Source organism: Halictus rubicundus, unplaced genomic scaffold (assembly GCF_050948215.1).
Source record: "Halictus rubicundus isolate RS-2024b unplaced genomic scaffold, iyHalRubi1_principal scaffold0144, whole genome shotgun sequence".
NCBI lineage: Eukaryota > Metazoa > Arthropoda > Insecta > Hymenoptera > Halictidae > Halictus > Halictus rubicundus.
The window spans coordinates 380,551-407,089 of NW_027488685.1; the positions used below are offsets into that span (position 1 = coordinate 380,551).

Below are 26,539 nucleotides of genomic sequence, written 5' to 3' on the forward strand. Positions count from 1 at the left end.
GCTCGATCAAAAGGAATCGCGTCTCTCGCGTTGGCAATTATTCCAACAAATGATGGAAAGTTTCTGGCACCGATGGTCGCATGACTACATGCATGGTCTCCAACAACGCGTCAAGTGGAAAACCCCTCAGTCGAATATTACCGTCGGACAGTTAGTTTTATTGCGGCATGCGAATCTACCCCCGTGTAAATGGGAACTTGGTCGCGTCTCCGCTTGTCACCCCGGCGATGATGGCATTACGCGCGTTGTCACGGTGAAAACCGCTAATTCCGAATATAAGCGACCCATTGTTAAAGTATGCGTGCTTCCGATCGATTTACCGTCCGATTAAATCGTAATCGCAGAGTTGCATCGTGCGACGCATCGACATCGCCTCTTCGAATGCAAGAAGTTGATTGTACATATCTGTAAATAGGCATAATCGCCGTCTCAGTTTCGTGTGCGTGCCATTAGATTTATCTGCGCCTCGTTCGTCGTGTTTACGTTCCCGACATTGTACATACGCGTCCTGTATATATATATATATGTCTCATTCTATCGTGTATCACCCACAGTTCATGGCGGGCGGGACGTGTCTTGCCAGTGGTCCACGGCGGGCGGTGCCTTCAAATATATGAATCATTCTTGTTTGCGGTTCCCGTCCTGCGGTACTGTTCGACTAGTCAATTTCGGATCTCTAAAGAAATCCGAGGCGGGCGGTATGTTTAGGATTAAACGTAGCACTAAGTTAATTTTAAGTCTGTTCGAGACCCCGCGTTACGGCCCTGGGGATCGCCCCGGGGCCCCGTCTACCATGTCAACTCGATCCTGCGAATCACGTGTGCGCGACGCCTTTTGTTTTCGGCGTTTCTCGGAATCGCGCGCAGCCGATACGCGATCACGTGATCGATGGGAATCACCAGCGATCGCCTCATTACCGTCGCCGTTGAGAAGTGTGCGAATTCGTTCTCGACACGTCTAATTACACACACGCTCGCGCCCATCGTTGTTCTTGTCGTTTCGTCGCTGCTTCTCGGCATCCGATTTTCATCTCGTCTCGATCGCACCACGCCCTCACTATTATAGTTTACGCGAGTGTGTTTACATTAAAGAGTTTATATAACGTTACACCCGTGCTTGGTGACTCTTTCTATCCTTCCTTTGCTCTCTTGGCCATTCTCTCCCGTTCCTTCCTTCACATTTTCACTCATTGGCAATTCCGAGCTCCCTCCTGTGTTCGCACCCGATCCTATTTCCCATACAGTCCACTCCCCAAAATTCTCGTCCCGGGTTCCCGAACAGATAGGATAAGATAGAGGAAAGGATATAATAGATGATATTATAGGAAAGAGGAAAGGATATGATAGAGGATACGATATTGTAGAGGATAGGATAGGATAGAGTATAGGATAGGATAGAGGATAGGATAGGATAGAGGATAGGATAGGATAGAGGATAGGATAGGATAGAGGATAGGATAGGATAGATGATAGGATAGGGTAGAGGATAGGATAAGATAGAGGATAGGATAGGATAGATGATATTATAGGAAAGAGGAAAGGATATGATAGAGGATACGATATTATAGAGGATAGGATAGGATAGAGGATAGGATAATATAAAGGATAGGATAGGATAGAGGATAGGATAGGATAGAGGATAGGATAGGATAGAGGATAGGATAGTATAGAGGATAGGATAGGATAGAGGATAGGATAGGATAGAGGATAGGATAGGATAGAGGATAGGATATGATAGAGGATAGGATAGGATAGAAGATAGGATAGGATAGATGATAGGATAGGATAGAGGATAGGATAAGATAGAGGATAGGATAGGATAGATGATATTATAGGAAAGAGGAAAGGATATGATAGAGGATACGATATTGTAGAGGATAGGATAGGATAGAGGATAGGATAGGATAGAGGATAGGATAAGATAGATGATATTATAGGAAAGAGGAAAGGATATGATAGAGGATAGGATAGGATAGGATAGAGGATAGGATAGGATAGAGGATAGGATAGGATAGAGGATAGGATAGGGTAGAGGATAGGATAGGATAGAGGATAGGATAGGATAGATGATAGGATAGGATAGAGGATAGGATATGATAGAGGATAGGTTAGGATAGAGGATAGGATAGGATAGAGGATAGGATATGATAGAGGATAGGATAGGATAGAGGATAGGATAGGATAGAGGATAGTATAGGATAGTTGATAGGATAGGATAGAGGATAGGATAAGATAGAGGATAGGATAGGATAGATGATATTATAGGAAAGAGGAAAGGATATGATAGAGGATAGGATAGGATAGAGGATAGGATAGGATAGAGGATAGGATAGGATAGAGGATAGGATAGGATAGAGGATAGGATAGGGTAGAGGATAGGATAGGATAGAGGATAGGATAGGATAGATGATAGGATAGGATAGAGGATAGGATAAGATAGAGGATAGGTTAGGATAGAGGATAGGATAGGGGATTGGATAGGATAGAGGATAGGATAGGATAGAGGATAGGATACGATAGAGGATACGATAGGATAGGATACGATAGAGGATACGATAGGATAGGATAGAGGATAGGATACGATAGAGGATACGATAGGATAGGATAGAGGATAGGATACGATAGAGGATACGATAGGATAGGATAGAGGATAGGATAGGATAGAGGGTAGGATAGGATAGAGGATAGGATATGATAGAGGATAGGATATGATACAGGATAGGATAGGATAGAGGATAGGATAGGATAGATGATAGGATAGGATAGAGGATAGGATAAGATAGAGGATAGGATAGGATAGAGGATAGGATAGGATAGAGGATAGGATCGGATAGAGGATAGGATAGGGGATTGGATAGAATAAAGGATAGGATAGGATAGAGGATAGGATAGAGGATAGGATAAGATAGAGGATAAGATAGGATAGAGTATAGGATAGAGGATAGGATAGAGGATAGGATAAGATAGAGGATAAGATAGGATAGAGTATAGGATAGGATAGAGGATAGGATAGGATAGAGGATAGGATAGGATAGAGGATAGGATAGGATAGAGGATAGGATAGGATAGATGATAGGATAGGATAGAGGATAGGATAAGATAGAGGATAGGATAGGATAGATGATATTATAGGAAAGAGGAAAGGATATGATAGAGGATACGATATTGTAGAGGATAGGATATGATAGAGGATAGGATAGGATAGAGGATAGGATAGGATAGAGGATAGGATAGGATAGAGGATAGGATGGGATAGAGGATAGGATAGGATAGAGGATAGGATAGGATAGAGGATAGGATAGGATAGAGGATAGGATAGGGTAGAGGATAGGATAGGATAAAGGATAGGATAGGATAGATGATACTATAGGATAGAGGATAGGATGAGATAGAGGATAGGTTAGGATAGAGGATAGGATAGGGGATTGGATAGGATAGAGGATAGGATAGGATAGAGGATAGGATACGATAGAGGATACGATAGGATAGGATAGAGGATAGGATACGATAGAGGATACGATAGGATAGGATAGAGGATAGGATAGGATAGAGGATAGGATACGATAGAGAATAGGATAGGATAGAGGATAGGATATGATAGTGGATAGGATATGATAGAGGATAGGATAGGATAGAGGATAGGATAGGATAGATGATAGGATAGGATAGAGGATAGGATCGGATAGAGTATAGGATAGGGGATTGGATAGAATAAAGGATAGGATAGGATAGAGGATAGGATAGAGGATAGGATAGGATAGAGGATAGGATAGCATAGGATAGAGGATACGATAGGATAGGATAGAGGATAGGATAGGATAGAGGATTGGATAGGATAGAGGATAGGATATGATAGAGGATAGGATATGATAGAGGATATGATAGGATAGAGGATAGGATAGGATAGATGATAGGATAGGATAGAGGATAGGATAAGATAGAGGATAGGATAGGATAGAGGATAGGAGAGGATAGAGGATAGGATCGGATAGAGGATAGGATAGGGGATTGGATAGAATAAAGGATAGGATAAGATAGAGGATAAGATAGAGGATAAGATGGGATAGAGGATAGGATATGATAGAGGATAGGATAGGATGGAGGATAGGATAGGATAGATGATAGGATAGGATAGAGGATAGGATAGGATAGGATAGAGGATAGGATAGGATAGAGGATAGGATAGGATAGAGGATAGGATAGGATAGAGGATAGGATAGGATAGAGGATAGGATAGGATAGAGGATAGGATAGGATAGAGGATAGGATAGGATAGAAGATAGGATAGGATAGATGATAGGATAGGATAGAGGATAGGATAAGATAGAGGATAAGATAGGATAGAGGATAGGATGGGATAGAGGATAGGATATGATAGAGGATAGGATAGGATAGAGGATAGGATAGGATAGAGGATAGGATAGGATAGATGATAGGATAGGATAGAGGATAGGATAAGATAGAGGATAGGATAGGATAGATGATATTATAGGAAAGAGGAAAGGATATGATAGAGGATACGATATTATAGAGGATAGGATAGGATAGAGGATAGGATAGGATAGAGGATAGGATAGGATAGAGGATAGGATATTATAAAGGATAGGATAGGATAGAGGATAGGATAGGATAGAGGATAGGATAGGATAGAGGATAGGATAGTATAGAGGATAGGATAGGATAGAGGATAGGATATTATAAAGGATAGGATAGGATAGAGGATAGGATAGGATAGAGGATAGGATAGGATAGAGGATAGGATAGTATAGCTGATAGGATAGGATAGGATAGAGGATAGGATACGATAGAGGGTACGATAGGATAGGATAGAGGATAGGATAGGATAGAGGATAGGATAAGATAGGATAGAGGATTTGATAGGATAGAGGATAGGATATGATAGAGGATAGGATAGGATAGAGGATAGGATAGGATAGAGGATAGGATAGGATAGATGATAGGATAGGATAGAGGATAGGAGAAGATAGAGGATAGGATAGGATAGATGATATTACAGGAAAGAGGTAAGGATATGATAGAGGATACGATATTGTAGAGGATAGGATAGGATAGAGGATAGGATAGGATAGAGGATAGGATAGGATAGAGGATAGGATAGGATAGAGGATAGGATGGGATAGAGGATAGGATAGCATAGAGGATAGGATAGGATAGAGGATAGGATAGGATAGAGTATAGGATAGGGTAGAGGATAGGATAGGATAGAGGATAGGATAGGATAGATGATAGGATAGGATAGAGGATAGGATAAGATAGAGGATAGGTTAGGATAGAGGATAGGATAGGGGATTGGATAGGATAGAGGATAGGATAGGATAGAGGATAGGGTACGATAGAGGATACGATAGGATAGGATAGAGGATAGGATACGATAGAGGATACGATAGGATAGGATAGAGGATAGTATAGGATAGAGGATAGGATAGGATAGAGGATAGGATATGATAGAGGATAGGATATGATAGAGGATAGGATAGGATAGAGGATAGTATAGGATAGATGATAGGATAGGATAGAGGATAGGATAAGATAGAGGATAGGATAGGATAGATGATATTATAGGAAAGAGGAAAGGATATGATAGAGGATACGATATTGTAGAGGATAGGATAGGATAGAGGATAGGATAGGATAGAGGATAGGATAGGATAGATGATATTATAGGAAAGAGGAAAGGATATGATAGAGGATAGGATAGGATAGAGGATAGGATAGGATAGTGGATAGGATAGGATAGAGGATAGGATAGGGTAGAGGATAGGATAGGATAGAGGATAGGATAGGATAGATGATAGGATAGGATAGAGGATAGGATATGATAGAGGATAGGTTAGGATAGAGGATAGGATAGGATAGAGGATAGGATATGATAGAGGATAGGATAGGATAGAGGATAGGATAGGATAGAGGATAGTATAGGATAGATGATAGGATAGGATAGAGGATAGGATAAGATAGAGGATAGGATAGGATAGATGATATTATAGGAAAGAGGAAAGGATATGATAGAGGATAGGGTAGGATAGAGGATAGGATAGGATAGAGGATAGGATAGGATAGAGGATAGGATAGGGTAGAGGATAGGATAGGATAGAGGATAGGATAGGATAGATGATAGGATAGGATAGAGGATAGGATAAGATAGAGGATAGGTTAGGATAGAGGATAGGATAGGGGATTGGATAGGATAGAGGATAGGATAGGATAGAGGATAGGATACGATAGAGGATACGATAGGATAGGATACGATAGAGGATACGATAGGATAGGATAGAGGATAGGATACGATAGAGGATACGATAGGATAGGATAGAGGATAGGATACGATAGAGGATACGATAGGATAGGATAGAGGATAGGATAGGATAGAGGATAGGATAGGATAGAGGATAGGATATGATAGAGGATAGGATATGATAGAGGATAGGATAGGATAGAGGATAGGATAGGATAGATGATAGGATAGGATAGAGGATAGGATAAGATAGAGGATAGGATAGGATAGAGGATAGGATAGGATAGAGGATAGGATAGGATAGAGGATAGGATGGGGACCGAGGGGATATGGGCTTAGTAGTGGTGACTCGGATCCACTACTAGGTATGCCACAGTGGTGGCGGTCATATCCCTAAAATCCTCTACGCTCCACCTCCTCGTGGTGGTCCCTGGGAACACACATAGTTGTGTGTTGCTAACGGAGCGAGGGGTATTCCGCGGAAAGTAGTCCCAATGATGTATGAGGCGATGCCGGCGGGATCTTCGGATCCTGGCAGGGCCTCCCTTGCCGGTAAGGCTCACACGGAGGGATAAAAAACCGCGGAATGGGTCCTGCGATAACGACCGGGGAGGTCGCCGCAGGGCCCTTGCCGTAAACCGGTGGTCATGTTTTACCGGAACGGTGGTCTTGCCTTAATCGGCCGGGCCGCGAGGATGATAACCTCTATAAAAATCCCTAATGCCCTAAGCTTAGGTGCGCGGTGAGAGGGTACGCCCTGGCTACAGGGCGCGGCTGGTGGGGTACATCAGCCACTAGCGCACCATCTCTGGATACCTGGCGAACTCCAGTTGAAATTAGCCTTACCCGGGCAAGGAGGCTCTGCCCGGGCGGACGTGTTTTTTCCTGCCAATCTCGTGGGACCAGATATGGAATCGTATAATAAAAACCTTGATGTTGTGGGGGAGGCTGCCGATACGGCAGCAGCTGCGGCGGGGGAAGAGACGGCAGCGGTCACTGACGGGGAGGGGATGGCAACGATTACTGCCGGGGAGGACGCGGTCGTGGTCATCGCGGACGAGGACTCGGATGGGGATGAAACAATCATCTCCATCTCGAGCTCCGTCGGCTCGATCGTGACGCGCGGGGGCGCGGAGAAGCGGGGCGCGACATCTGGGGTCTCTGACCCCAAGCGTGCCCGGTTAGAGGGGGGGCAGCACACCCGCGGCGGGTCGGTGTCGCGGACGGACCCCGGGGAGGGCTCGTCGGGGACGCCCACCATGGATCTGGCCCTCGGCGGCCGCGCCGAGAGGAGTCAGACGAGGAGGGTGGATGACCTCATCGAGCTGGGTGGGAGGATGCCGACAGCGCAGCTAGTAGGGGAGGTGGAGGAGGCGATGTTGAGGGTGGAGAGAGTCTCCACCGTATCAAAGGGCCTCAAGGGGGACCTGGCTAAAGACTTGCGGGATTGTTCTGCAGTCGCCAGGGCCCACTGCACCACCTTGATGCAGCGGTGCTTTACCGGGATGGCGTGGCAGGGTAGCCAGGAGGTGGCCCGCCTCCGCGAGCAGAACGCGGCCCTCGCGAAGGAGGCGGGTGACCTCCGGGCGAGGCTCCGGTCAATGGAGACGGGCGGCGGGCGAACACCGACAGCGGTCGCCGGGCGGGACATGCGCCAATAGGGGAAGCGCCCCCCGCCTCCTCGACAGCGGGGGTCCGTACGCGGGGGATGGAGGCGATGGGACCGTCGGGGGAGGGAGCGGGAGTTTTGGACTCCGAAGCCCTGCTTCTCCGGGTCGGCGCGCTGATAACGGCCAGGAACCGGGAGCTAGAGGCCCGGATGGAGGAGCGGTTCCGGACGATTCTGGCCGGTTTGGCCCCGGCCCTCCGGGCGGAGGGTAAATCGGCGCGCGAGGCGACGCCGGTGGCTTCTCTGCCGGCGACGTCTGTCACCAAGGGGACTGGACCGGTGGTCGTGTCCAACGTGAGGGTGGTGCCCCCCGTTATCATTCCGCCACCGGTCGTCCCGGCCTCGTGGATGGAGGTGACGAGCAAGGCGGCGAAGAGGGCCAAGAAGAAGATGGCCGCGGAGGAGGCTGCGGCGAGAGCAGCCGCGGCCGAGGCAGCTGCCGCCGCTTCACGGCTGCAGGCTGCGAGGGAGCCGAGGGCGGCGGGCGGCGCACGAGTGCAGGGCGGCGCGAGCGCGGCGAAGCCCGCCGCCGGGAGGGACGGTGGCCTGGGACGCACCCCCAGAACGGGAGCAGTGGCCATCACCATCCCCGAGAGCTGCAAGCTCACTTATTCGGAGGTGATGGCCAGGGCAAAAGAGAGGGTGGACCTCAAGGCTATCGGGATCGAGTCGGGGGTGCTTCCCAGGCGGTCGAAAACCGGCGGGATCCTCCTGGAGGTCAGGGGCACGGGGTGCCAGGAGAAGGCACGGGCCCTCTCCGGGAGGATCGCCGAGGCGCTTGGGGGGACCGGGGTTAAGGTCTCCCAGGCGGTCAAGCGCGGCGAGGTGCGCGTGGCGGGCCTGGACGACTCGGTGTCGCCCGGGGACGTAGCGGCGGCGCTGGCGGCGGCGGGGGGGTGTTCCGCGGCGGAGTTCCGGGTCGGCGAGATCCGCAGACCCGCCTCGGAGCAGGCGCTGGGCTCCTGTTGGGCCCAGGGCCCCCTCGCGGCCGTCAAGAAAGTGTTGGCGGGAGGCCGGCTGCTGGTCGGCTGGTCCTCGGCCCGCGTCGAGGCGCTGAGGGAGCGGCCCCTCCAATGCTTCCGTTGTTTGGAGACGGGGCACACGCGGGCGACATGCAAGAGCGCGGTCGACAGAGGCGCGATGTGCTACCGCTGCGGGGCGGCGGAGCACCGGGCTTCGGCCTGTAAGGCCGCCCCCAGGTGTCCGCTCTGCGCGGACCTGGGGAGACCATCGGGCCATAGATTCGGGGCCAAAGCGTGTGCCCCGGCTCCCAAGAGGGGCCGCGCGGCGACGAAAGAGAAGGGCGCGTCTGGGGCTGCATCCGCGCAGCGGCCGCAGACGGCGCCGGGGGCCCGGATGTTAGAGTAGGTACTTTTAATCCTACTCCGGTTCTGCAGGCGAACCTCAACCACTCGCGCGCGGCACAGGACCTGTTTGTCCAAGCCGTGCGCGAGTGGGGGGCTGGGCTGGCAGTTGCGGCGGAGCCGTACGCAATCCCCGAACACCCCTTCTGGGTGGGGGACGAGATCGGCTCCGTAGTAATAGTGGCGGGAAGCCGCCCCGGGTCCCCGTCGGTCTCCCTTCTGGAGCGGGGCGAGGGATTCGTGGCGGTGCAATGGGGGGACATCGCGGTTGTCGGGATCTACATCTCGCCGAGCTGTGGCCTCGATCAATTTCGGGGGTTCCTGGGCGGGCTGAACAGCTGCATCGCGCGGTGCAGCGCCCGCCCGGTTCTCGTTTTGGGAGACTTCAATGCCCACGCGGTATCGTGGGGGAGTCCCAGGACGACCACTAGGGGTAGCGAGGTGTTAACCTGGGCGGCCGGCCTGGATCTCCGGTTGATTAACCGGGGATCCACGCCGACGTGCGTGCGTCCGCAGGGGGTCTCGATTGTCGACCTGACATGGGGGACTCCCTCGGCCGTGCGCCGGGTGTCGGGATGGAGGGTGGCCGAGGAGATAGAGATTGCGTCAGACCATACGCCCATCGTCATGGACGTGTGGCCCACCCTCCACGCGCGGGATTCCCGGCCGGGCCGGGGGGACCGACGGCCGCGATGGGCCTTGAAGCGGCTGGACGCGGACGCGTTCGGGGCCGCGGTAGCCGCGGCGACATGGACGGGGCCGGCCCTGTCCGAGCTGGCGCCTGCGCAAGGGGCGAGGCGGCTGCGGGAGGTAATGACGGCGGTGTGCGACACCGCCATGCCCCGCAGCCGGTTCGCCCCCAGGAGGGCGGCGTACTGGTGGTCCGCCGGCATTGCGGAGCTCCGGCGTGCCTGCAATGCCGCGCGGCGTCGGTACGGCCGAGCGCGTAGGAGGCGCGACGACGAGGAGGCGACGGCGAGGCTCGGCGGGGAGTACCGAGCCGCGCTCGGGGTTCTCCGCAGGGCTATCGCGCGGGCCAAGGCCGACGCGTGGTCGGAGCTCGTCGGCACGGTGGACTCCGATCCATGGGGGCGCCCGTACAAGCTTGTCATGAACAAGCTGCGCGCGTGGGCGCCTCCGGTGACGGAGTCGATGGACCCCCACCTGCTCGAGGGAGTGGTGGCGTCCCTCTTCCCGCGAGAGGGGGGACAACTGCGCCGCTCCCATTGGGAACAGGAGCCTCTCTCCTGGTCCGCAGAGTGGGAGGTGTCGGCCGGCGAGCTGGGTGAGGCGATGGCCAGGGCGCGGCGGGTGGGCCGCAAGGCCCCGGGCCCGGACGGGGTGCCGGGCCGCGCGTTGGTCTTGGCCCTGGAGGGGGGACTCGCCGCCGAACTCCGGCAGCTGTATAGCGGCTGTCTGAGGGAGGGGGTGTTCCCCACGGAGTGGAAGTCGGGCAGGTTGGTCCTCCTTCCGAAGGGGGGCAAGTCCCGGGACTCGCCCTCAGGGTACCGGCCAATTTGTCTGCTGGACGAGGCGGGGAAGTTGTTCGAGCGCGTACTCGTTGGACGCCTCGTCCGGCACCTGTCGGCGGGAGGGGTCCCCGATCTGAGCGGGGTTCAATTCGGCTTCCGGGAGGGTCTCTCCACCGTCGACGCTATTCGGCGGGTGAGGGCTCTCTCGGAGGCCTGTACGAGGGGGGGCGGTGTTGCGTTGGCGATATCCTTGGATATCGCTAACGCGTTCAACACCGTCCCCTGGGATCGGATAATGGAGGCCCTGGTCTTCCACCGGGTGCCTCTGTATCTCAGAAGGGTGATTGGGAGCTATCTCTCCGACAGGGGTATAGAGTATCCCGGCCGGTACGGGATGGTGCGCAGGGGCGTCGTGCGCGGGGTTCCGCAGGGCTCGGTGTTGGGCCCGTTGCTGTGGAATCTTGCGTACGATCGCGTCCTGCGGGAGGAGATGCCTCCCGGGGTCAGCCTGACGTGTTACGCCGACGACACGCTGGTATTGGCCACCGGGAGGTATGCGAAGGAGGCCATCTGCCTGGCGGAGCGCGGCGCGTGGCGCGCGGTGCGCGCGATCCGGTCGCTGGGCCTAGAGGTGTCCGTCGAGAAAACCAGGGCCATGTGGTTTCTCCGCTCGGCCCGGTTGGCGGCGCCTCCCCAGTGCTGGATCTGCGTGGGGGAGGGGATGGTCAAGGTCGGGTCCCAGATGCGGTACCTGGGACTCGAGCTTGACGGCCGGTGGCGTTTTGACCGCCACCTTGAGTCGCTGGCGCCCCGGGCGGAGAGGGCGACCGCTGCGCTCGGTCGCCTTCTCCCGAATCTCGGGGGACCCTGTGGACGGGTGCGTCGTCTGTTCGCGGTGGTGGTGCGAGTTTTGGTCCTGTACGGAGCCCCTGTGTGGGCGCGCGATGTCTTGGCTAGGGGGCGCAGTGGCGGCACACGGTCGCTGCTGCGTCGCATCGAGCGCAGGCTGGCCATAGGCATCGTGCGGGGGTACCGCACCATTTCATACGCGACGGCGATGGTGATGTCGGGGCTGATCCCCCTCGAGCTGGAGGCCCGCGTGTTGGCGGATGTGCATACGCACTCCAGGGAACTCCGGCTCCGGGGGGTGGCCCCGGATCAGGCGCGGCTCATGGTGGATGAGCTCAGGCGACATGCTCGGCGGCACGCAGCCCGGGAGTGGCGCGATAGCCTTCCCGGGACGAGGGAGGGCGAGAGGCGGGCCGTTCGGGCCATCCTCCCGGTGTTCGATCAATGGAACAGGGGATGGATGGGGCATAGGGTCTCCTACCGTGTGACGCAGGTGATGAGCGGGCACGGGTGCTTCGGCGACTACCTGTGTCGCATCGGGAGGGAGACCGAGGAGGCGTGTCACCACTGCGGCGAGCCGCGGGACACGGCGCAACACACTCTGGAGGAGTGTCCGGCATGGGGGGGAGAGCGCCGTGCCCTGCGGCGCGCGGTGGGCCACGACCTCTCGCTCCCGGCTGTCGTCGCTGCGGCAGCCGGTGGCGAGGAGGCGTGGAGGGGGTTCGCTTCCTTCTGCGAGCGGGTTATGCTGCGGAAGGAGGCTGCGGAACGGGATCGGGAGCGTAATCACGATCCCGGCCGAAGGGGGGGAGGCGGCGCAGGGTACGCCCCGGGGGCGTACCCCCGTTGCGACGCCTCTGACGCGAGCGGGGACGCCCTTGATGATCTCGAGGCGGGGGATCGGATATCCCCTTACACTCGGTCACCAACGGCGTCCCCGGAGGCCGCCGGGCATCTCGAGCGGGGGCTCGGATGCTCATCGGGCGGCCTAACAGGGGGGAAGGCGCCACGTCGTCCGTTGCGTGGTGCCTTCGGATAGAGTAGGTACGGGAGGGGGCCGCGTCCCCCCCTGGGTGGTATGCTAAGGCGGGGGCACACCGGATTGACATGCGCGCGCAGAGCACGGGTGCCCCCAGGAGTCTAGGGACGGACGGGGAGGAGTTAGTGGGTATACTCGGCGTTGCACCAACCAGCCGAGGAGTCCCACATAACCCGGACCACCCCCCGGGGGGGTTCGGGTATCCGTAACGAGATTACCTCCTCGGAAAAAAAAAAAAAAAAAAATAGGATAGAGGATAGGATAGGATAGAGGATAGGATAGGATAGATGATAGGATAGGATAGAGGATAGGATAAGATAGAGGATAGGATAGGATAGATGATATTATAGGAAAGAGGAAAGGATATGATAGAGCATACGATATTGTAGAGGATAGGATAGGATAGAGGATAGGATAGGATAGAGGATAGGATAGGATAGAGGATAGGATAGGATAGAGGATAGGATGGGATAGAGGATAGGATAGGATAGAGGATAGGATAGGATAGAGGATAGGATAGGATAGAGGATAGGATAGGGTAGAGGATAGGATAGGATAAAGGATAGGATAGGATAGATGATACTATAGGATAGAGGATAGGATGAGATAGAGGATAGGTTAGGATAGAGGATAGGATAGGGGATTGGATAGGATAGAGGATAGGATAGGATAGAGGATAGGATACGATAGAGGATACGATAGGATAGGATAGAGGATAGGATACGATAGAGGATACGATAGGATAGGATAGAGGATAGGATAGGATAGAGGATAGGATACGATAGAGAATAGGATAGGATAGAGGATAGGATATGATAGTGGATAGGATATGATAGAGGATAGGATAGGATAGAGGATAGGATAGGATAGATGATAGGATAGGATAGAGGATAGGATCGGATAGAGTATAGGATAGGGGATTGGATAGAATAAAGGATAGGATAGGATAGAGGATAGGATAGAGGATAGGATAGGATAGAGGATAGGATAGCATAGGATAGAGGATACGATATTGTAGGATAGAGGATAGGATAGGATAGAGGATTGGATAGGATAGAGGATAGGATATGATAGAGGATAGGATAGGATAGATGATAGGATAGGATAGAGGATAGGATAAGATAGAGGATAGGATAGGATAGATGATATTATAGGAAAGAGGAAAGGATATGATAGAGGATACGATATTGTAGAGGATAGGATAGGATAGAGGATAGGATAGGATAGAGGATAGGATAGGATAGAGGATAGGATAGGATAGAGGATAGGATGGGATAGAGGATAGGATAGGATAGAGGATAGGATAGGATAGAGGATAGGATAGGATAGAGGATAGGATAGGGTAGAGGATAGGATAGGATAAAGGATAGGATAGGATAGATGATACTATAGGATAGAGGATAGGATGAGATAGAGGATAGGTTAGGATAGAGGATAGGATAGGGGATTGGATAGGATAGAGGATAGGATAGGATAGAGGATAGGATACGATAGAGGATACGATAGGATAGGATAGAGGATAGGATACGATAGAGGATACGATAGGATAGGATAGAGGATAGGATAGGATAGAGGATAGGATACGATAGAGAATAGGATAGGATAGAGGATAGGATATGATAGTGGATAGGATATGATAGAGGATAGGATAGGATAGAGGATAGGATAGGATAGATGATAGGATAGGATAGAGGATAGGATCGGATAGAGTATAGGATAGGGGATTGGATAGAATAAAGGATAGGATAGGATAGAGGATAGGATAGAGGATAGGATAGGATAGAGGATAGGATAGCATAGGATAGAGGATACGATAGGATAGGATAGGGGATAGGATAGAGGATAGGATATGATAGAGGATAGGATATGATAGAGGATATGATTGGATAGAGGATAGGATAGGATAGATGATAGGATAGGATAGAGGATAGGATAAGATAGAGGATAGGATAGGATAGAGGATAGGAGAGGATAGAGGATAGGATCGGATAGAGGATAGGATAGGGGATTGGATAGAATAAAGGATAGGATAAGATAGAGGATAAGATAGAGGATAAGATGGGATAGAGGATAGGATATGATAGAGGATAGGATAGGATGGAGGATAGGATAGGATAGATGATAGGATAGGATAGAGGATAGGATAGGATAGGATAGAGGATAGGATAGGATAGAGGATAGGATAGGATAGAGGATAGGATAGGATAGAGGATAGGATAGGATAGAGGATAGGATAGGATAGAAGATAGGATAGGATAGATGATAGGATAGGATAGAGGATAGGATAAGATAGAGGATAAGATAGGATAGAGGATAGGATGGGATAGAGGATAGGATATGATAGAGGATAGGATAGGATAGATGATAGGATAGGATAGAGGATAGGATAAGATAGAGGATAGGATAGGATAGATGATATTATAGGAAAGAGGAAAGGATATGATAGAGGATACGATATTATAGAGGATAGGATAGGATAGAGGATAGGATAGGATAGAGGATAGGATATTATAAAGGATAGGATAGGATAGAGGATAGGATAGGATAGAGGATAGGATAGGATAGAGGATAGGATAGTATAGAGGATAGGATAGGACAGAGGATAGGATATTATAAAGGATAGGATAGGATAGAGGATAGGATAGGATAGAGGATAGGATAGGATAGAGGATAGGATAGTATAGCTGATAGGATAGGATAGGATAGAGGATAGGATACGATAGAGGGTACGATAGGATAGGATAGAGGATAGGATAGGATAGAGGATAGGATAAGATAGGATAGAGGATTTGATAGGATAGAGGATAGGATATGATAGAGGATAGGATAGGATAGAGGATAGGATAGGATAGAGGATAGGATAGGATAGATGATAGGATAGGATAGAGGATAGGAGAAGATAGAGGATAGGATAGGATAGATGATATTATAGGAAAGAGGTAAGGATATGATAGAGGATACGATATTGTAGAGGATAGGATAGGATAGAGGATAGGATAGGATAGAGGATAGGATAGGATAGAGGATAGGATAGGATAGAGGATAGGATGGGATAGAGGATAGGATAGCATAGAGGATAGGATAGGATAGAGGATAGGATAGGATAGAGGATAGGATAGGGTAGAGGATAGGATAGGATAGAGGATAGGATAGGATAGATGATAGGATAGGATAGAGGATAGGATAAGATAGAGGATAGGATAGGATAGAGGATAGGATACGATAGAGGATACGATAGGATAGGATAGAGGATAGGATACGATGGAGGATACGATAGGATAGGATAGAGGATAGGATAGGATAGAGGATAGGATACGATAGAGAATAGGATAGGATAGAGGATAGGATATGATAGTGGATAGGATATGATAGAGGATAGGATAGGATAGAGGATAGGATAGGATAGATGATAGGATAGGATAGAGGATAGGATCGGATAGAGTATAGGATAGGGGATTGGATAGAATAAAGGATAGGATAGGATAGAGGATAGGATAGAGGATAGGATAGGATAGAGGATAGGATAGCATAGGATAGAGGATACGATAGGATAGGATAGGGGATAGGATAGAGGATAGGATATGATAGAGGATAGGATATGATAGAGGATATGATTGGATAGAGGATAGGATAGGATAGATGATAGGATAGGATAGAGGATAGGATAAGATAGAGGATAGGATAGGATAGAGGATAGGAGAGGATAGAGGATAGGATCGGATAGAGGATAGGATAGGGGATTGGATAGAATAAAGGATAGGATAAGATAGAGGATAAGATAGAGGATAAGATGGGATACAGGATAGGATATGATAGAGGATAGGATAGGATGGAGGATAGGATAGGATAGATGATAGGATAGGATAGAGGATAGGATAGGATAGGATAGAGGATAGGATAGGATAGAGGATAGGATAGGATAGAGGATAGGATAGGATAGAGGATAGGATAGGATAGAGGATAGGATAGGATAGAGGATAGGATAGGATAGAAGATAGGATAGGATAGATGATAGGATAGGATAGAGGATAGGATAAGATAGAGGATAAGATAGGATAGAGGATAGGATGGGATAGAGGATAGGATATGATAGAGGATAGGATAGGATAGAGGATAGGATAGGATAGAGGATAGGATAGGATAGATGATAGGATAGGATAGAGGATAGGATAAGATAGAGGATAGGATAGGATAGATGATATTATAGGAAAGAGGAAAGGATATGATAGAGGATACGATATTATAGAGGATAGGATAGGATAGAAGATAGGATAGGATAGAGGATAGGATATTATAAAGGATAGGATAGGATAGAGGATAGGATAGGATAGAGGATAGGATAGGATAGAGGATAGGATAGTATAGAGGATAGGATAGGACAGAGGATAGGATATTATAAAGGATAGGATAGGATAGAGGATAGGATAGGATAGAGGATAGGATAGGATAGAGGATAGGATAGGATAGAGGATAGGATAGTATAGCTGATAGGATAGGATAGGATAGAGGATAGGATACGATAGAGGGTACGATAGGATAGGATAGAGGATAGGATAGGATAGAGGATAGGATAAGATAGGATAGAGGATTTGATAGGATAGAGGATAGGATATGATAGAGGATAGGATAGGATAGAGGATAGGATAGGATAGAGGATAGGATAGGATAGATGATAGGATAGGATAGAGGATAGGAGAAGATAGAGGATAGGATAGGATAGATGATATTATAGGAAAGAGGTAAGGATATGATAGAGGATACGATATTGTAGAGGATAGGATAGGATAGAGGATAGGATAGGATAGAGGATAGGATAAGATAGGATAGAGGATTTGATAGGATAGAGGATAGGATATGATAGAGGATAGGATAGGATAGAGGATAGGATAGGATAGAGGATAGGATAGGATAGATGATAGGATAGGATAGAGGATAGGAGAAGATAGAGGATAGGATAGGATAGATGATATTATAGGAAAGAGGTAAGGATATGATAGAGGATACGATATTGTAGAGGATAGGATAGGATAGAGGATAGGATAGGATAGAGGATAGGATAGGATAGAGGATAGGATAGGATAGAGGATAGGATGGGATAGAGGATAGGATAGCATAGAGGATAGGATAGGATAGAGGATAGGATAGGATAGAGGATAGGATAGGGTAGAGGATAGGATAGGATAGAGGATAGGATAGGATAGATGATAGGATAGGATAGAGGATAGGATAAGATAGAGGATAGGTTAGGATAGAGGATAGGATAGGGGATTGGATAGGATAGAGGATAGGATAGGATAGAGGATAGGGTACGATAGAGGATACGATAGGATAGAATAGAGGATAGGATACGATAGAGGATACGATAGGATAGGATAGAGGATAGTATAGGATAGAGGATAGGATAGGATAGAGGATAGGATATGATAGAGGATAGGATATGATAGAGGATAGGATAGGATAGAGGATAGTATAGGATAGATGATAGGATAGGATAGAGGATAGGATAAGATAGAGGATAGGATAGGATAGATGATATTATAGGAAAGAGGAAAGGATATGATAGAGGATACGATATTGTAGAGGATAGGATAGGATAGAGGATAGGATAGGATAGAGGATAGGATAGGATAGATGATATTATAGGAAAGAGGAAAGGATATGATAGAGGATAGGATAGGATAGAGGATAGGATAGGATAGAGGATAGGATAGGATAGAGGATAGGATAGGGTAGAGGATAGGATAGGATAGAGGATAGGATAGGATAGATGATAGGATAGGATAGAGGATAGGATATGATAGAGGATAGGTTAGGATAGAGGATAGGATAGGATAGAGGATAGGATATGATAGAGGATAGGATAGGATAGAGGATAGGATAGGATAGAGGATAGTATAGGATAGATGATAGGATAGGATAGAGGATAGGATAAGATAGAGGATAGGATAGGATAGATGATATTATAGGAAAGAGGAAAGGATATGATAGAGGATAGGATAGGATAGAGGATAGGATAGGATAGAGGATAGGATAGGATAGAGGATAGGATAGGGTAGAGGATAGGATAGGATAGAGGATAGGATAGGATAGATGATAGGATAGGATAGAGGATAGGATAAGATAGAGGATAGGTTAGGATAGAGGATAGGATAGGGGATTGGATAGGATAGAGGATAGGATAGGATAGAGGATAGGATACGATAGAGGATACGATAGGATAGGATACGATAGAGGATACGATAGGATAGGATAGAGGATAGGATACGATAGAGGATACGATAGGATAGGATAGAGGATAGGATACGATAGAGGATACGATAGGATAGGATAGAGGATAGGATAGGATAGAGGATAGGATAGGATAGAGGATAGGATATGATAGAGGATAGGATATGATAGAGGATAGGATAGGATAGAGGATAGGATAGGATAGATGATAGGATAGGATAGAGGATAGGATAAGATAGAGGATAGGATAGGATAGAGGATAGGATAGGATAGAGGATAGGATCGGATAGAGGATAGGATAGGGGATTGGATAGAATAAAGGATAGGATAGGATAGAGGATAGGATAGAGGATAGGATAAGATAGAGGATAAGATAGGATAGAGTATAGGATAGGATAGAGGATAGGATAGGATAGAGGATAGGATAGGATAGAGGATAGGATAGGATAGAGGATAGGATAGGATAGAGGATAGGATAGGATAGATGATAGGATAGGATAGAGGATAGGATAAGATAGAGGATAGGATAGGATAGATGATATTATAGGAAAGAGGAAAGGATATGATAGAGGATACGATATTGTAGAGGATAGGATAGGATAGAGGATAGGATAGGATAGAGGATAGGATAGGATAGAGGATAGGATAGGATAGAGGATAGGATGGGATAGAGGATAGGATAGGATAGAGGATAGGATAGGATAGAGGATAGGATAGGATAGAGGATAGGATAGGGTAGAGGATAGGATAGGATAAAGGATAGGATAGGATAGATGATACTATAGGATAGAGGATAGGATGAGATAGAGGATAGGTTAGGATAGAGGATAGGATAGGGGATTGGATAGGATAGAGGATAGGATAGGATAGAGGATAGGATACGATAGAGGATACGATAGGATAGGATAGAGGATAGGATACGATAGAGGATACGATAGGATAGGATAGAGGATAGGATAGGATAGAGGATAGGATACGATAGAGAATAGGATAGGATAGAGGATAGGATATGATAGTGGATAGGATATGATAGAGGATAGGATAGGATAGAGGATAGGATAGGATAGATGATAGGATAGGATAGAGGATAGGATCGGATAGAGTATAGGATAGGGGATTGGATAGAATAAAGGATAGGATAGGATAGAGGATAGGATAGAGGATAGGATAGGATAGAGGATAGGATAGCATAGGATAGAGGATACGATAGGATAGGATAGAGGATAGGATAGGATAGAGGATTGGATAGGATAGAGGATAGGATATGATAGAGGATAGGATATGATAGAGGATATGATAGGATAGAGGATAGGATAGGATAGATGATAGGATAGGATAGAGGATAGGACAAGATAGAGGATAGGATAGGATAGAGGATAGGAGAGGATAGAGGATAGGATCGGATAGAGGATAGGATAGGGGATTGGATAGAATAAAGGATAGGATAAGATAGAGGATAAGATAGAGGATAAGATGGGATAGAGGATAGGATATGATAGAGGATAGGATAGGATGGAGGATAGGATAGGATAGATGATAGGATAGGATAGAGGATAGGATAGGATAGGATAGAGGATAGGATAGGATAGAGGATAGGATAGGATAGAGGATAGGATAGGATAGAGGATAGGATAGGATAGAGGATAGGATAGGATAGAGGATAGGATATAATAGAGGATAGGATAGGATAGAAGATAGGATAGGATAGATGATAGGATAGGATAGAGGATAGGATAAGATAGAGGATAAGATAGGATAGAGGATAGGATGGGATAGAGGATAGGATATGATAGAGGATAGGATAGGATAGAGGATAGGATAGGATAGAGGATAGGATAGGATAGATGATAGGATAGGATAGAGGATAGGATAAGATAGAGGATAGGATAGGATAGATGATATTATAGGAAAGAGGTAAGGATATGATAGAGGATACGATATTGTAGAGGATAGGATAGGATAGAGGATAGGATGGGATAGAGGATAGGATAGCATAGAGGATAGGATAGGATAGAGGATAGGATAGGATAGAGGATAGGATAGGGTAGAGGATAGGATAGGATAGAGGATAGGATAGGATAGATGATAGGATAGGATAGAGGATAGGATAAGATAGAGGATAGGTTAGGATAGAGGATAGGATAGGGGATTGGATAGGATATAGGATAGGATAGGATAGAGGATAGGGTACGATAGAGGATACGATAGGATAGGATAGAGGATAGGATACGATAGAGGATACGATAGGATAGGATAGAGGATAGTATATGATAGAGGATAGCATAGGATAGAGGATAGGATATGATAGAGGATAGGATATGATAGAGGATAGGATAGGATAGAGGATAGGATAGGATAGATGATAGGACAGGATAGAGGATAGGATAAGATAGAGGATAGGATAGGATAGAGGATAGGATAGGATAGAGGATAGGATCGGATAGAGGATAGGATAGGGGATTGGATAGAATAAAGGATAGGATAGGATAGAGGATAGGATAGAGGATAGGATAAGATAGAGGATAAGATAGGATAGAGTATATGATAGGATAGAGGATAGGATAGGATAGAGGATAGGATAGGATAGAGGATACGATAGGATAGGATAGAGAATAGGATAGGATAGAGGATACGACAGGACAGAGGATAGGATAGGATAGAGGATAGGATAGGATAGAGGATACGATAGGAATGAGGATAGGATAGAGAATAGGATAGGATAGAGGATAGGGGATTGGATCGGATACAGGATAGGAGACGATAGAGGATAGGATAGTATAGATGATAGGATAGGATAGAGGATAGGATAGGATAGAGGATAGGATACGATAGAGGGTACGATTTGATAGGATAGAGGATAGGATAGGATAGAGGATAGGATAGGATAGAGGATAGGATAGGATAGAGGATAGGATAGGATAGATGATAGGATAGGATAGAGGATAGGATATGATAGAGGATAGGTTAGGATAGAGGATAGGATAGGATAGAGGATAGGATATGATAGAGGATAGGATAGGATAGAGGATAGGATAGGATAGAGGATAGTATAGGATAGATGATAGGATAGGATAGAGGATAGGATAAGATAGAGGATAGGATAGGATAGATGATATTATAGGAAAGAGGAAAGGATATGATAGAGGATAGGATAGGATAGAGGATAGGATAGGATAGAGGATAGGATAGGATAGAGGATAGGATAGGGTAGAGGATAGGATAGGATAGAGGATAGGATAGGATAGATGATAGGATAGGATAGAGGATAGGATAAGATAGAGGATAGGTTAGGATAGAGGATAGGATAGGGGATTGGATTGTTCGAGCGCGTACTCGTTGGACGCCTCGTCCGGCACCTGTCGGCGGGAGGGGTCCCCGATCTGAGCGGGGTTCAATTCGGCTTCCTGGAGGGTCTCTCCACCGTCGACGCTATTCAGCGGGTGAGGGCTCTCTCGGAGGCCTGTACGAGGGGGGGCGGTGTTGCGTTGGCGATATCCTTGGATATCGCTAACGCGTTCAACACCGTCCCCTGGGATCGGATAATGGAGGCCCTGGTCTTCCACCGGGTGCCTCTGTATCTCAGAAGGGTGATCGGGAGCTATCTCTCCGACAGGGGTATAGAGTATCCCGGCCGGTACGGGATGGTGCGCAGGGGCGTCGTGCGCGGGGTTCCGCAGGGCTCGGTGTTGGGCCCGTTGCTGTGGAATCTTGCGTACGATCGCGTCCTGCGGGAGGAGATGCCTCCCGGGGTCAGCCTGACGTGTTACGCCGACGACACGCTGGTATTGGCCACCGGGAGGTATGCGAAGGAGGCCATCTGCCTGGCGGAGCGCGGCGCGTGGCGCGCGGTGCGCGCGATCCGGTCGCTGGGCCTAGAGGTGTCCGTCGAGAAAACCAGGGCCATGTGGTTTCTCCGCTCGGCCCGGTTGGCGGCGCCTCCCCAGTGCTGGATCTGCGTGGGGGAGGGGATGGTCAAGGTCGGGTCCCAGATGCGGTACCTGGGACTCGAGCTTGACGGCCGGTGGCGTTTTGACCGCCACCTTGAGTCGCTGGCGCCCCGGGCGGAGAGGGCGACCGCTGCGCTCGGTCGCCTTCTCCCGAATCTCGGGGGACCCTGTGGACGGGTGCGTCGTCTGTTCGCGGTGGTGGTGCGAGTTTTGGTCCTGTACGGAGCCCCTGTGTGGGCGCGCGATGTCTTGGCTAGGGGGCGCAGTGGCGGCACACGGTCGCTGCTGCGTCGCATCGAGCGCAGGCTGGCCATAGGCATCGTGCGGGGGTACCGCACCATTTCATACGCGACGGCGATGGTGATGTCGGGGCTGATCCCCCTCGAGCTGGAGGCCCGCGTGTTGGCGGATGTGCATACGCACTCCAGGGAACTCCGGCTCCGGGGGGTGGCCCCGGATCAGGCGCGGCTCATGGTGGATGAGCTCAGGCGACATGCTCGGCGGCACGCAGCCCGGGAGTGGCGCGATAGCCTTCCCGGGACGAGGGAGGGCGAGAGGCGGGCCGTTCGGGCCATCCTCCCGGTGTTCGATCAATGGAACAGGGGATGGATGGGGCATAGGGTCTCCTACCGTGTGACGCAGGTGATGAGCGGGCACGGGTGCTTCGGCGACTACCTGTGTCGCATCGGGAGGGAGACCGAGGAGGCGTGTCACCACTGCGGCGAGCCGCGGGACACGGCGCAACACACTCTGGAGGAGTGTCCGGCATGGGGGGGAGAGCGCCGTGCCCTGCGGCGCGCGGTGGGCCACGACCTCTCGCTCCCGGCTGTCGTCGCTGCGGCAGCCGGTGGCGAGGAGGCGTGGAGGGGGTTCGCTTCCTTCTGCGAGCGGGTTATGCTGCGGAAGGAGGCTGCGGAACGGGATCGGGAGCGTAATCACGATCCCGGCCGAAGGGGGGGGAGGCGGCGCAGGGTACGCCCCGGGGGCGTACCCCCGTCGCGACGCCTCTGACGCGAGCGGGGACGCCCTTGATGATCTCGAGGCGGGGGATCGGATATCCCCTTACACTCGGTCACCAACGGCGTCCCCGGAGGCCGCCGGGCATCTCGAGCGGGGGCTCGGATGCTCATCGGGCGGCCTAACAGGGGGGAAGGCGCCACGTCGTCCGTTGCGTGGTGCCTTCGGATAGAGTAGGTACGGGAGGGGGCCGCGTCCCCCCCTGGGTGGTATGCTAAGGCGGGGGCACACCGGATTGACATGCGCGCGCAGAGCACGGGTGCCCCCAGGAGTCTAGGGACGGACGGGGAGGAGTTAGTGGGTATACTCGGCGTTGCACCAACCAGCCGAGGAGTCCCACATAACCCGGACCACCCCCCCCCGGGGGGGTTCGGGTATCCGTAACGAGATTACCTCCTCGGAAAAAAAAAAAAAAAAAAAAAAAAAAAAAATAGGATAGGGGATTGGATAGGATAGAGGATAGGATAGGATAGAGGATAGGATACGATAGAGGATACGATAGGATAGGATACGATAGAGGATACGATAGGATAGGATAGAGGATAGGATACGATAGAGGATACGATAGGATAGGATAGAGGATAGGATAGGATAGAGGATAGGATAGGATAGAGGATAGGATATGATAGAGGATAGGATATGATAGAGGATAGGATAGGATAGAGGATAGGATAGGATAGATGATAGGATAGGATAGAGGATAGGATAAGATAGAGGATAGGATAGGATAGAGGATAGGATAGGATAGAGGATAGGATCGGATAGAGGATAGGATAGGGGATTGGATAGAATAAAGGATAGGATAGGATAGAGGATAGGATAGAGGATAGGATAAGATAGAGGATAAGATAGGATAGAGTATAGGATAGGATAGAGGATAGGATAGGATAGAGGATAGGATAGGATAGAGGATAGGATAGGATAGAGGATAGGATAGGATAGATGATAGGATAGGATAGAGGATAGGATAAGATAGAGGATAGGATAGGATAGATGATATTATAGGAAAGAGGAAAGGATATGATAGAGGATACGATATTGTAGAGGATAGGATAGGATAGAGGATAGGATAGGATAGAGGATAGGATAGGATAGAGGATAGGATAGGATAGAGGATAGGATAGGATAGAGGATAGGATGGGATAGAGGATAGGATAGGATAGAGGATAGGATAGGATAGAGGATAGGATAGGATAGAGGATAGGATAGGGTAGAGGATAGGAGAGGATAAAGGATAGGATAGGATAGATGATACTACAGGATAGAGGATAGGATGAGATAGAGGATAGGTTAGGATAGAGGATAGGATAGGGGATTGGATAGGATAGAGGATAGGATAGGATAGAGGATAGGATACGATAGAGGATACGATAGGATAGGATAGAGGATAGGATACGATAGAGGATACGATAGGATAGGATAGAGGATAGGATAGGATAGAGGATAGGATACGATAGAGAATAGGATAGGATAGAGGATAGGATATGATAGTGGATAGGATATGATAGAGGATAGGATAGGATAGAGGATAGGATAGGATAGATGATAGGATAGGATAGAGGATAGGATCGGATAGAGTATAGGATAGGGGATTGGATAGAATAAAGGATAGGATAGGATAGAGGATAGGATAGAGGATAGGATAGGATAGAGGATAGGATAGGATAGGATAGAGGTTACGATAGGATAGGATAGAGGATAAGATAGGATAGAGGATAGGATAGGATAGAGGATAGGATAGGATAGAGGATAGGAGAGGATAGAGGATAGGATAAGATAGAGGATAGGATAGGATAGAGGATAGGAGAGGATAGAGGATAGGATCGGATAGAGGATAGGATAGGGGATTGGATAGAATAAAGGATAGGATAAGATAGAGGATAAGATAGAGGATAAGATGGGATAGAGGATAGGATATGATAGAGGATAGGATAGGATGGAGGATAGGATAGGATAGACGATAGGATAGGATAGAGGATAGGATAGGATAGGATAGAGGATAGGATAGGATAGAGGATAGGATAGGATAGAGGATAGGATAGGATAGAGGATAGGATAGGATAGAGGATAGGATATAATAGAGGATAGGATAGGATAGAAGATAGGATAGGATAGATGATAGGATAGGATAGAGGATAGGATAAGATAGAGGATAAGATAGGATAGAGGATAGGATGGGATAGAGGATAGGATATGATAGAGGATAGGATAGGATAGAGGATAGGATAGGATAGAGGATAGGATAGGATAGATGAGAGGATAGGATAGAGGATAGGATGAGATAGAGGATAGGATAGGATAGATGATATTATAGGAAAGAGGAAAGGATATGATAGAGGATACGATATTATAGAGGATAGGATAGGATAGAGGATAGGATAGGATAGGATAGGATAGAGGATAGGATAGGATAGAGGATAGGATAGGATAGAGGATAGGATAGTATAGAGGATAGGATAGGATAGAGGATAGGATATTATAAAGGATAGGATAGGATAGAGGATAGGATAGGATAGAGGATAGGATAGGATAGAGGATAGGATATGATAGAGGATAGGATATGATAGAGGATAGGATAGGATAGAGGATAGGACAGGAAAGATGATAGGACAGGATAGAGGATAGGATAAGATAGAGGATAGGATAGGATAGAGGATAGGATAGGATAGAGGATAGGATAGGATAGAGGATAGGATAGG

General features: G+C 48.7%; 1 protein-coding gene across 1 annotated transcript in view; it reads right to left on the reverse strand.

Annotated features, from left to right (window-relative positions):
- Window positions 1-316: 316 nt before the first annotated feature.
- Window positions 317-26,539, reverse strand: part of LOC143363836 (uncharacterized) — a 191,136-nt gene continuing 164,913 nt past the window's right edge. Inside the window, exon 7 of the mRNA XM_076804365.1 lies at window positions 317-405. Coding sequence (XP_076660480.1) covers window positions 317-405 — 89 coding nt within the window. The remainder of the gene's footprint in view (window positions 406-26,539) is intronic.